Below are 11899 nucleotides of genomic sequence, written 5' to 3' on the forward strand. Positions count from 1 at the left end.
TCCCAGTCCATCCCACTCCATCCCAGTTGATCCCAGTCCATTCCAGTCCATCCCAGTCCGTCCCAGTCCATCCCAGTCCATCCCAGTTTATCCCAGTCCGTCCCAGTCCATCCCAGTCCATCCCAGTTTATCCCAGTCCGTCCCAGTTCATCCCAGTTTATCCCAGTCCATCCCAGTTTATCCCAGTTCATCCCAGTCCATCCCAGTTCATCCCAGTCCATCCCAGTCCGTCCCAGTCCATCCCAGTCCATCCCAGTTTATCCCAGTCCGTCCCAGTCCGTCCCTGTTCATCCCAGTTCGTCCCAGTCCGTCCCAGTCCATCCCAGTCCATCCCAGTCCATCCCAGTTTATCCCAGTTCATCCCAGTCCATCCCAGTTTATCCCAGTTCATCCCAGTCCATCCCAGTTTATCCCAGTCCATCCCAGTCCATCCCAGTTTATCCCAGTCCATCCCAGTCCATCCCAGTCCATCCCAGTTCCATCCCAGTTCGTCCCAGTCCATCCCAGTTCATCCCAGTTTTCCTAGTTCATCCCCGTTTGTCCCAGTCCATCCCAGTTTATCCCAGTTCATCCCAGTTCATCCTAGACCGTCCCAGTCCATCCCAGTTCATCCCAGTCCATTCCAGTCCGTCCCAGTCCATCCCAGTTCGTCCCAGTCCATCCCAGTTTGTCCCAGTCCATCCCAGTTCATCCCAGTCCATCCCAGTTCGTCCCAGTCCGTCCCAGTTCATCCCAGCTCATCCCAGTCCATCCCAGTCCATCCCAGTTTATCCCAGTCCATCCCAGTCCATCCCAGTTCCATCCCAGTTCGTCCCAGTCCATCCCAGTTCATCCCAGTCCATCCCAGTCCATCCCAGTCCGTCCCAGTCCATCCCAGTTTTCCTAGTTCATCCCCGTTTGTCCCAGTCCATCCCAGTTTATCCCAGTTCATCCCAGTCCATCCCAGTTTATCCCAGTCCATCCCAGTTTATCCCAGTTCATCCCAGTCCATCCCAGTCTATCCCAGTCCATCCCAGTCCAGCGCTCCCTCCACGTGCCTCCCACGCCCCCACCGCGCATGCGCAGCCCCGCCCAGCCCTTCCCGCCGCGCACGCGCGGGCTGTACCATCCCTCTGCAGCGCAGGGGAGAGCCGGGAAGGACCCACGCCTCTCCCACGTGTCCCGCGTGGGCCTCGGCGCCACGCGTGTCCTTTAAGCGAGTTCCCACGCGTGATTTTATGGCGGTTTTTCTTTGACCGCGTTTCGGGCTGCGGCGAGGCCGCGGGGCCGGGCGCGGGGGGGGGAGGGTGGGGTGGTTCGTGCCGCGCGCAGGGGGCGGGGTCAGCGCCGCCGCTGAGTCTCTCCGGCCCCGGCGCCGCCGCCGCCATGAGGTGGGAGCGGGGCTGCGGCCGCTCTTCGGGGGAGAACGGGGGTCGGGAGGCACCGGGGATGGCTGGAGGGGAGTGAGGGAGTGTCCTCAGAAGCGGGGCGGCGTCCGGGCACTGCTGGATGACGGCTCCGGGCGCTGTGAGGCGGCCGCGGCCTCCTCAGGCCTGGCAGGAAAATGGCGGAGGGGCGCCATGGGCGCGCTGAGGGGCCGGGGCGGCGGGAGCGGGGCCTGGGGCGCGGAGCGGGGTGAAGGCGCTGCTCTCGGTGCTTGGATGCGCCCCTTGGTGCAGGGCGGGGTGTTCGGGGAACTGGGGCCGGGGACCTGAGCGGGGGAAGAGTCCCTGAGGGGAGTGAGGGTTCTCTGAGGGGGGTGAGGGTTCCCTGAGGGGGACGAGGGTCCCTGAGGGGGGTGAGGGTTCCCTGAGGGGGACGAGGGTCCCTGAGGGGGGTGAGGGTTCCCTGAAGGGGGTGAGGGTCCCTGAAGGGGGTGAGGGACCCTGAGGGGGGTGAGAGATCCTGAGGGGGGTGAGGGTTCCCTGAGGGGAGTGAGGGTCCCTGAGGGGGGTGAGGGTTCTCTGAGGGGGGTGAGGGACCCTGAGGGTTCCCTGAGGGGGTTGAGGGTTCTCTGAGGGGGGTGAGGGTCCCTGAGGGGAGTGAGGGTTCTCTGAGGGGGGTGAGGGACCCTGAGGGGGGTGAGGGTCCCTGAGGGTTCTCTGAGGGGGTTGAGGGTCCCTGAGGGGGCTGAGGGACCATGAGGGTTCTCTGAGGGGGTTGAGGGTTCTCTGAGGGGGGTGAGGGTCCCTGAGGGGGGTGAGGGTCCCTGAGGGGTCCCTGATGGGGGTGAGGGTTCCCTGAGGGGGTTGAGGGTCCCTGAGGGGGGTGAGGGACCCTGAGGGTTCCCTGAGGGGGTTGAGGGTCCCTGAGGGGGGTGAGGGACCCTGAGGGTTCCCTGAGGGGGTTGAGGGTCCCTGAGGGGGGTGAGGGTCCCTGAGGGGTCCCTGCGGGTGGTGAGGGTTCCCTGAGGGGGGTGAGGGTCTCTGAGGTGGTTGAGGGTTCCCTGAGGGGGGTGAGGGTCCTTGAGGGGGGTGAGGGTTCCCTGAGGCGGGGTGAGGGTCCCTGAGGGTTCTCTGAGGGGGTTGAGGGTCCCTGAGGGGGGTGAGGGTTCCCTGAGGGGTCCCTGAGGGGGGTGAGGGACCCTGAGGGGGGTGAGGGACCCTGAGCCGGATGACGGTGGCGAGGGGTGGGTGAGGGTGCCGTGGTGGAGGTGAGGACCCTCCCAGAGGGGTGCGGGCTCCCCTGGCCGGGGGTGAGGGTCCCTAAAGGGGGGTGGTGTCCCCTGGGGGGGCTGTGGGGTCCCGCGGTGGTGCAGCCCCCCCCGATCCGTGCCCGTTTCTCTGGCAGCATGCTCCGGCTCCAGAAGAGGCTGGCCTCCAGCGTCCTGCGCTGCGGGAAGAAGAAGGTGTGGCTGGATCCCAATGAGACCAACGAGATCGCCAATGCCAACTCCCGTGCGTGAGGGGCTCTGTGGGACAGGGATTCCCCCAGGAGGGTGGAACGGAGGGTTTGGGAAGCTCGGAGTTGGTTTGGATTGATGAAATCATTGAGTCTGGGAAAGAGCTCCCGAAAGCGTTTGGCTCAAGCTTTGGCTGAGGTAAAATTCAGCGGCTTCATTGCAGGTTAAAGTGGGATTTTCAGGATTTGCAGTGCTGAGGTGCCTGGTGGTGTGTTCTGAGATAATGAGTGAGGGAATTGGGATTGCTGGAGATTCAGTGGGAGAAGCAGGACAGGAAACAGGGCCCTGAGCAGGGGAAAACACTTCTGAGAGGGGGAGAGCAGGGCCCTGAGGAGGGAGGGGATAAACAGGGCTCTGGAGTGGGGACTGCCTTGTCCATGGTGTTGGATGCCCTCCTTCCCCGTGGGCTGGGGTCAGTGCTGGCCTGGCAGCCCCCCAGGAGTGCTGGGTGCTTTTGCAGGGCAGCAGATCCGGAAGCTGATCAAGGATGGGCTGATCATCCGCAAGCCCGTGACCGTGCACTCCCGCGCCCGCTGCAGGAAGAACACGCTGGCCCGGAGGAAGGGCCGGCACATGGGCATCGGTGAGGGCTGCATCCCCCTGGGAATGGGGAAATGGGGTGGAAATCACAGTGGGGAGTGCTGCATTCCCTTGGAATGGGGAAATGGAGTGCTACATCCCCTTGGGAATGGGGAAATGGAGTGGAAATCACAGTGGGGAGTGCTGCATCCCCCTGGGAATGGGGAAATTGAGTGGAAATCACAGTGGGGAGTGCTGCATCCCCCTGGGAATGGGGAAATGGGGTGGAAATGGCATTGGGGAGTGCTGCATCCCCCTGGGAATGGGGAAATTGAGTGGAAATCACAGTGGGGAGTGCTGCATCCCCCTGGGAATGGGGAAATGGGGTGGAAATCGCATTGGGGAGTGCTGCATCCCCCTGGGAATGGGGAAGTTCCCCACCTCCCGCAGCTCCTGCTGCTCCCTCACCCTGGGCAATCACCTCCTGGGTTTGGTGACAGGAAACCCCTGGGTTATGTCAGTGGTCGTTTCTGAGCTGAAGGGGAGGGTGAAAAGCTTTGGGATGAGTGTGGGGTTGAGCTGGCAGGAATTTGGGCTTGTTCTCACCCTGCTCCCCCACTCCAGGCAAGAGGAAGGGCACGGCCAACGCCCGCATGCCCGAGAAGGTCACCTGGATGCGGCGGATGCGGATCCTGCGGAGGCTGCTGCGGCGCTACCGCGAGTCCAAGAAGATCGACCGCCACATGTGAGTGCTGTCCCCCCAGAGCCTGGAGTTCCACCTATCCTGGGCAACCCCGGCCATTCCCAGCCCTCCTTGGCTATCTCAGCCTCACAGGAAGGTGGGTTAGGGTTAGGCACAGCACAGGACCAGTCCTCCCAGTACGGACCAGACCGGTCCGTGGACAGGTCCAGTTCTCCCAGCAAGGGCTGGGACGAGCCTTGAATCCTTGGCCCTGCGCTTCTCATGCCGCCAGCGGGGCAGGGACATCTCCTAATCCCATCCCAGTGCTCCCGGTCCATCCCAGCACTCCCAGTCCATCCCAATGCTCCCAGTCCATCCCAGCGCTCCCAGTCCATCCCAGCGCTCCCAGTCCATCCCAGCGCTCCCAGTCCATCCCAGTGCTCCCAGTCCATCCCAATGCTCCTGGTCCATCCCAGCGCTCCCTGTCCATCCCAGTGCTCCCTGTCCATCCCAGTCCATCCCAGTCCATCCCAGCACTCCCAGTCCATCCCAGTGCTCCCAGTCCATCCCAGCACTCCCAGTCCATCCCAGTGCTCCCTGTCCATCCCAGTCCATCCCAGTCCATCCCAGCACTCCCAGTCCATCCCAGTGCTCCCAGTCCATCCCAGCACTCCCAGTCCATCCCAATGCTCCTGGTCCATCCCAGCGCTGCCAGTCCATCCCAGCGCTCCCAGTCCATCCCAGTGCTCCCTGTCCATCCCAGTCCATCCCAGTCCACCCCAGTGCTCCCGGTCCATCCCAGTCCATCCCAGTCCATCCCAGCGCTCCCGGGCAGGCGTTGATGTCCCCACCCTGCAGGTACCACAGCCTCTACCTGAAGGTCAAGGGCAACGTGTTCAAGAACAAGCGGATCCTGATGGAGCACATCCACAAGCTGAAGGCCGACAAAGCCCGCAAGAAGCTCCTGGCGTAAGTGCTGCTCCAGGCAGGAGGGGATTGTCAGGAATAAATCCCCCCCTGGGTCATTCCAGAGCGGTTCTGGGAGGAATCGATCCCAAACTGGGCAGGGCTGGCTGGCAGCAGGGAAATGTGGGATTGTGGTGGGGTTTTGTGTTTTGCTGTGGCGGGAACTGGGAAATTCCTCATCAGCTGCTGGAGTGGGTGAATGATTGACCAGGGGAGGGGAGGGATTGCAAAATCCCACTGTGTCCTTGGGGGGAAAAGCAGAATCTCCTCACTCCGGGATTCAGCAGGGATATGTGACCACGAACAGCTCCAGGCAGGAGCTGCTCCTTGGCCCGAGCGGATGGAAATGGGACCCGGTGGGACTGTGTGGCACCGCTGCCGTGGGAACGCCGTGCCCAGGGGCTGGGACAGGGCTCGGGGGGCTGGGGCTGTTCTGGGCGTTCCTCACGGCCCCATCCCCACAGGGACCAGGCGGAAGCGCGGCGCTCCAAGACCAAGGAGGCGCGGAAGCGCCGGGAGGAGCGGCTGCAGGCCAAGAAGGAGGAGATCATCAAAACCCTGTCCAAGGAGGAGGAGGCCAAGAAGTGACCGCGGGCTGTCCCCTGCGCCGAGCGTGTCCCATCCCCAGGCCTCCAATAAAACATCCCGGACTCTTCCTGCCGAGTCTCCGTGTCTGCAGCGGGGAGGGAGCAGGGAATTGCTGCTGGGAATCCCTGTGTGGGGCCCTTCCCCACAGCCCCGGGGAAAAGGGACCCCCTGAGCCCCCCCCCGAAGGCTCAGGGAGGAGCTGAGGGTCTGGGGGAGGTTTGGGGGGGCTCAGCACCCCCAGGGGGGAAGGCCGTGGGGCTGGGCAGGGTTGGAGCTCACAGCAGGGACCCCCCAGGACAGCCCAGACTCCCCCAGCAGCTCCTTGCCAGCCCCATCCCACACTGGGAAAGGCTGGACAGACAGACGGACACGGCCTGGGTGAGCTCTGCCCCTCCCCTGGCAGAGCGGGGAGCTGGGGAGGGACCCCCCCACCCCTGAAATGGAGCTGAGACCCTCCCCCCTCATCACAGCGATGGCACCAGCTGGCTCCATGGGTGACACCCCCAAAGTGTGTGACACCCCCAAAGTGTGTGACACCCCCATGGGTGACACCCCCCAAAGTGTGTGACACCCCCATGGGTGACACCCCCCAAAGTGTGTGACACCCCCCAAAGTGTGTGACACCCCCATGTGTGACACCCCCATGTGTGACACCCCCAAAGTGTGTGACACCCCCCATGTGTGAGACATCCCCATGTGTGACACCCCCCAAAGTGTGACACCCCCATGGGTGACACCCCCCAAAGTGTGTGACACCCCCAAAGTGTGTGACACCCCCCAAAGTGTGTGACACCCCCATGGGTGACACCCCCCAAAGTGTGTGACACCCCCCAAAGTGTGTGACACCCCCAAAGTGTGTGACACCTCCCAAAGTGTGTGACACCCCCATGGGTGTGACACCCCCCAAAGTGTGTGACACCCCCAAAGTCTGTGACACCCCCAAAGTCTGTGACACCCCCCAAAGTGTGTGACACCCCCAAAGTGTGTGACACCTCCCAAAGTGTGTGACACCCCCCAAAGTGTGTGACACCCCCATGGGTGACACCCCCATGGGTGACACCCCCCAAAGTGTGTGACACCCCCCAAAGTGTGTGACACCCCCATGGGTGACACCCCCCAAAGTGTGTGACACCCCCCAAAGTGTGTGACACCCCCAAAGTGTGTGACACCTCCCAAAGTGTGTGACACCCCCCAAAGTGTGTGACACCCCCATGGGTGTGACACCCCCCAAAGTGTGTGACACCCCCAAAGTGTGTGACACCCCCAAAGTCTGTGACACCCCCCAAAGTGTGTGACACCCCCCAAAGTGTGTGACACCTCCCAAAGTGTGTGACACCCCCCAAAGTGTGTGACACCCCCATGGGTGACACCCCCCAAAGTGTGACACCCCCCAAAGTGTGTGACACCCCCCAAAGTGTGTGACACCCCCCATGTGTGACACCCCCAAAGTGTGTGACACCCCCAAAGTGTGTGACACCCCCCAAAGTGTGTGACACCCCCTATGTGTGACACCCCCCAAAGTGTGTGACACCCCCATGGGTGACACCCCCCAAAGTGTGTGACACCCCCAAAGTGTGTGACACCCCCCAGTGTGTGACACCCCCAAAGTGTGTGACACCCCCATGGGTGACACCCCCCAAAGTGTGTGACACCCCCCAAAGTGTGTGACACCCCCAAAGTGTGTGACACCCCCCAAAGTGTGTGACACCCCCATGGGTGACACCCCCCATGTGTGACACCCCCCAAAGTGTGTGACACCCCCATGGGTGACACCCCCCATGGGTGACACCCCCCAAAGTGTGTGACACCCCCCAAAGTGTGTGACACCCCCCATGTGTGACACCCCCCAAAGTGTGTGACACCCCCCCAAAGTGTGTGACACCCCCCTAACATGTGATACCCCCAGTGTGTGACCCCCCCCCATGTGTGACACCTCCGTGTCACATCCCAGTGTCCCCATGAGGGGGGACAGCACCCATAGACACCCCCCCCCCCCCCAAATCTGACAGCCCCAGCACCCAAGTGGGGGACACAGCACCCACCGACCCCCCCCACCTTAACCCCTGGGGGCTCTGCAAACGCCCTTTGCCCAGAAAGAGCCAAATCTGGCCCAAACTGAAGGGGTTAAAATGGGGGTGGTGACAGGACACGCAAGGGGGGGTCCTCGGCTGGGACAAAGGGACTGGGGGAGCCCTGTGGTGTCCCCCCCCCCATTGTATTGACAGCAAACGGTGCCCCTCCCTCCCCAGTATTTACTGTCAACACCCCAAACTGGTCCCAGCTGGGCCAAACTGGGCCCAGCCCCGCTCACGTCTCCCTCCCCGTGCCTATAAAAGTGGGGGTGGGGCCACCCACCTGTCCCTCTCTGCTGTCACCCTCTGCTCGCGGGGTGTCCCCCTCCGCTGCTCCCCCCACCATGCTCTTCTGGCACGGCCAACCCGACCACTACTGGTCCAGCCCTGGGGACATGTACCCCCTGCCCAGTTCCGGGGTGCTCAGGTACCCCCCAAATCCGCTGGCTTCGGGGAAACTGAGGCACGCCTGAGCTCCCGCCCTTTTCGGGGGGTGTTTTCCCGCAGGGACCCCCCCGTCCTGCCCTACCTGAAGCAGGAGGAGCCCAGCGGCATCTCCACGTCGCAGCCACCGCTGCCGGCGTTCCAGTACATCCTGTGTGCCCCGACCTCCCCGGCCGTGCGGCACCACGAGGAGACCCTCACCTACCTCAACCAGGGTGAGTCTGGGGGGGGCCGGGGAGGAGGGACCCCCCCCAAGCTGAGGGCTCAGCTCCCGCTCCGGGCCCCCCTACCCAGGGCAGTCGTACGAGATCCGCATGATGGGAACGCCCCGGGGGGACCCCGCCGAGGGCCGGAGGATGGTCAAGGTGAGCGGGGTGGGGACCCCCGGGATGCGGGGGAGCCTCGGGGCAAAGCTCTGGGCTGAAGTCCCGCTCCAGTCCCAGTCCAGACCCATCTCAGTCCCAGTCCAAACCCAGTTTTGCCACAGTCCAGCCTCATCTGAGCCCCCCGTTCAGTCTCATTTCAGCCTCATAGCCCCAGTCCAGCCCCAGTCCAGTCCCAGTCCAGCCCCAGTCTTATCCCAGTCCTACCCCAGTCCAGTCCCAGTCCTATCCCAGTCCTACCCCAGTCCAGTCCCAGTCCTATTCCAGTCCTATCCCAGTCCTATCCCAGTCCTATCCCAGTCCTACCCCAGTCCAGTCCCAGTCCTACCCCAGTCCAGCCCCAGTCCAGCCCCAGTCCTATCCCAGTCCTACCCCAGTCCAGCCCCAGTCCTATCCCAGTCCTACCCCAGTCCAGCCCCAGTCCAGCCCCAGTCCAGCCCCAGTCCAGCCCCAATTTCGCCGCAGTCCAGCCCCAGTGCAGCCCCAGTTCAGTCTCCTTTCAGCCCCAGTCCAGTCCTAGCTCTGCCCCGGTTCAACTCCAGTCTAGCCCCAGTTCTGCCCCAGTCCAACCCCAGCTCAGCCCCAGTCAGGTCAGTGTCCGGTGGGGCCGTGGCCGTGGGCTCAGGCCCTGGCCGTGGCCGTGGCTGACCCTGTCCAGAGCGTGGTCCGGGTGGTTTTCCACGACCGGCGGCTCCAGTACTCGGAGCAGCAGCAGCTCGAGGGCTGGCGCTGGAGCCGCCCGGGCGACCGGATCCTCGACATCGGTGGGTGCCGGGGCTGGGGGGGACCGGGGGGGCTGCAGGGGCCGTGCTGACCCCGCTCCCGCAGACATCCCGCTCTCCGTCGGGATCCTGGAGCCCCAAATCCACCCCACGCTGCTCAACACGGTGGAATTCCTCTGGGACCCCTCCAGACGCACATCCGTGTTCGTGCAGGTGGGCGCCGGGCTTGGGCGGGGCTCTGGGGGGCTCAGGGGGTCCTGGGGGGGTCACAGCGCCCAGTCCCGACCCCGCTGACCCTGACCCCCCCCCATCCCAGGTTCACTGCATCAGCACCGAGTTCACGCTGCGGAAGAACGGGGGGGAGAAGGGGGTCCCCTTCCGCATCCAGATCGACACCTTCGGGGCGGGGGGCAAGGGGGACCCCCCCGAGCACCTGCACTCCGCCAGCTGCCTGGTCAAGGTGTTCAAGGTATTGGGGGGGGGGGAAACCAGTGCTCCCAGTGGGACCAGTGCCTCCCCACTACTGGGAGATCCAGCTGTGAGCGTGGGGCAGCGCCGGGGGTGGGTGCATGGCGGGGTCCGGGCACCCCAAGGGTCCGGATGCCCTCGGGGGTCCCGGGGGGTCCCGGGGCCTCCCTCACCCCCCGGCACAGCCCAAGGGGGCCGATAGGAAGCAGAAGACGGACCGGGAGAAGGTGGAGAAGCAGCCGGCGGCGGAGCGGGAGAAATTCCAGCCGGCCTACGAGAGCACCGTGCTGGCCGAGGTGCGGCCCGGCCCTGGCACCCCCCGTGGGTCGGGGGTACCCCCGGGACCTGCACCCATCACCCTCCTTCCTCCTCCTCAGTGCCCCCCGTGGCCGGACGCGCTGGGTGCCTCCCACAGCCCCCCGGGCACCCCGGGGCTGCCGTCTCCGCACCCCTTCAAGCTGCTGAGCCCCGAGAGGTGAGCGGGGACCCCTGGAGCCCCCCTTCCTCCACTGCTGGGGTCTCCCTCTAAGCCCGCTCCCCCCCGCAGAGTGTGCGTGTCACCCGCCTGCGCTGCCGAGGGCCCCGCGGAGAGTCCTGGCGAGGTGAGGGAGCGGCCGGTGCAGCCCCAGAGCCTCCCCCGGCTCCCCGGGAGGAGCTGAGGTTGTGCCCGCTCGGGTCGTGCCCCGCTGAGCCCCCGCTGAGCCCCCACAGGCGCTGAGCCCCTGCGCATCCCCCCTGGAGACGCAGCAGTGGCTGCTCCGGCGCCGCTTCTCCTCCTGCGCCCGCGTCTTCGCCAACTTCACCGGTGAGAGCCCGGGCCGGGCTGGGGGGCAGAGCCGAGCCCCGCTTCTGCCGCCCCCTGAGCCCCCCTGTCCGCAGGCGCGGATCTGCTGAAGCTCTCCCGCAGGGACCTGATCCAGATCTGCGGAGCCCCCGACGGCATCCGCCTCTGCCACGCCCTGGCGGGCAGGTGAGGCTCCCGCGCCCCCGGTGCCTCCTTCTGGGGACCCCCGGGAGGCTCCGTGGGGCTCGGCCCCATCCAGCCCCCCCCCGCCAGATCCTTCTCTGCCCCCTCAGGTGTCCGCGGCCCCGGCTGACCCTGTACGTGGCGCGGGAGCCCGGCGGGGCTGAGAGTGCGGAGGATGCGGGATCAGGTGCGGAGGGGCTCAGGTGTGCGGGGAGGGGGCTCGGGTGTGCGGGGAGGGGGCTCGGGTGTGCGGCAGCTCAGGAATGGAGGGTGGGTACTCACAGCCCCATCCCATCCCACCCCGTCCCGTCCCATCTCATCCCGTCCCGTCCCGTCCCGTCCCGTCCCGTCCCGTCCCGTCCCGTCTCTCTCCAGGGCTGTACCAGGAGCTGCACCTGGAGCAGCTGACGGTGGCCGAGCTCACCGGGAAGTTGGCGGAGCTGCTGGGGCTGCCCCCGGGGCAGATCCTGCGGCTCTCCCGGCAGGGACCCGCCGGCATCCACGTCCTCGTCAGCGACGCGGTGAGGACACGGGGACAGCCGGGGAGGGGAGGGACAGTCCCCACAGCCGCCCCGGCCCCTCGGGGTCCCCAGTGCTGGAGCAGGAGCATCCCACCCCCCAGAGCTCCCCTGAGCTCCCCCCTCTGCCCCGCAGATGATCAGGAACCTCCAGGACGAGACGAGTTTCGTGGTGGCGATCGGCAAAGGTACCGCGGTGGCCACGGGCGGGCGGGGCCGGCCAGGGGGCGATCGGTGGCCCCGGCTGAGCCGCGTCCCCGCGCAGCCCCCGGCCCCGACGGCTTCCAGCTGCTGCTGCGGTAGGACCCGGCCCCGGAGCTGCGGCACCCTGGGAACGGACATCTCCGCTGGGGACCGAGAGAGGAGCCTGGGGACGGAGAGAGGAGCCCGGGGACGGAGAGAGGAGCTCGGGGACGGAGAGAGGAGCCCGGGGCTGGCACAGTCCCCAGAGCCTTCCCCCCATCCCTGCCAGGCCCGCCCGAGCAGGGCCCGAGGGGACGGGACCCGTCCTGTGTCCTCCTCCGTGTCCCCGCTTTGCATTAAAGGACGGCGGGAGCGGCCCCGCTCACGGCCTCGTCCCTGCGGCGCCCGCTGGGCTTTGGGGTGCCCCGGGTGGATTTGGGGTGCGGGGACAGTCCCTCGTCCCCAGCGGTGGACAGGGCAGGGGACACGCGGGCGGGGCAGGTCCC

General features: G+C 65.7%; 2 protein-coding genes across 2 annotated transcripts; both read left to right on the forward strand.

Moving 5' to 3' along the window:
• The first annotated feature begins 1320 nt into the window (after positions 1 to 1320).
• On the forward strand, positions 1321 to 5703 carry RPL19 (ribosomal protein L19). Its single transcript, XM_068212448.1, has 6 exons — positions 1321 to 1370; positions 2770 to 2876; positions 3342 to 3464; positions 4025 to 4145; positions 4941 to 5051; positions 5513 to 5703. The coding sequence occupies exons 1-6, from the start codon at positions 1366 to 1368 to the stop codon at positions 5634 to 5636; spliced, it is 591 nt and encodes a 196-aa protein (XP_068068549.1). The 5' UTR covers positions 1321 to 1365; the 3' UTR covers positions 5637 to 5703.
• A 2207-nt stretch (positions 5704 to 7910) lies between these two features.
• Positions 7911 to 11513, forward strand: LOC137486726 (transcription factor CP2-like protein 1). Its single transcript, XM_068212188.1, has 15 exons — positions 7911 to 8135; positions 8216 to 8367; positions 8447 to 8517; positions 9194 to 9299; positions 9364 to 9470; positions 9574 to 9726; positions 9911 to 10021; positions 10103 to 10200; positions 10273 to 10327; positions 10437 to 10530; positions 10605 to 10695; positions 10803 to 10879; positions 11068 to 11213; positions 11347 to 11398; positions 11476 to 11513. Exons 1-15 carry the CDS (start codon positions 8053 to 8055, stop codon positions 11511 to 11513), a joined length of 1434 nt encoding a protein of 477 aa, XP_068068289.1. The 5' UTR covers positions 7911 to 8052.
• Positions 11514 to 11899: the final 386 nt, after the last annotated feature.

The sequence above is a fragment of the Anomalospiza imberbis genome, chromosome 22, assembly GCF_031753505.1.
Source record: "Anomalospiza imberbis isolate Cuckoo-Finch-1a 21T00152 chromosome 22, ASM3175350v1, whole genome shotgun sequence".
Taxonomy (NCBI): domain Eukaryota; kingdom Metazoa; phylum Chordata; class Aves; order Passeriformes; family Viduidae; genus Anomalospiza; species Anomalospiza imberbis.

What these genes read in the sequence shown, in the direction of transcription:
- RPL19 (XM_068212448.1), top strand. An exon ending in GGGCCGGCACATGGGCATCG is followed by an intron (nt 3,465 to 4,024) that starts GTGAGGGCTGCA and finishes CCCCCACTCCAG; the next exon opens with GCAAGAGGAAGGGCACGGCC. An exon ending in GCCCGCAAGAAGCTCCTGGC is followed by an intron (nt 5,052 to 5,512) that starts GTAAGTGCTGCT and finishes CCATCCCCACAG; the next exon opens with GGACCAGGCGGAAGCGCGGC.
- LOC137486726 (XM_068212188.1), top strand. Translation starts at nt 8,053, where the DNA reads ATGCTCTTCTGGCACGGCCAACCCGACCACTACTGGTCCAGCCCTGGG. An exon ending in TGCCACGCCCTGGCGGGCAG is followed by an intron (nt 10,696 to 10,802) that starts GTGAGGCTCCCG and finishes CTGCCCCCTCAG; the next exon opens with GTGTCCGCGGCCCCGGCTGA. An exon ending in CGTGGTGGCGATCGGCAAAG is followed by an intron (nt 11,399 to 11,475) that starts GTACCGCGGTGG and finishes GTCCCCGCGCAG; the next exon opens with CCCCCGGCCCCGACGGCTTC.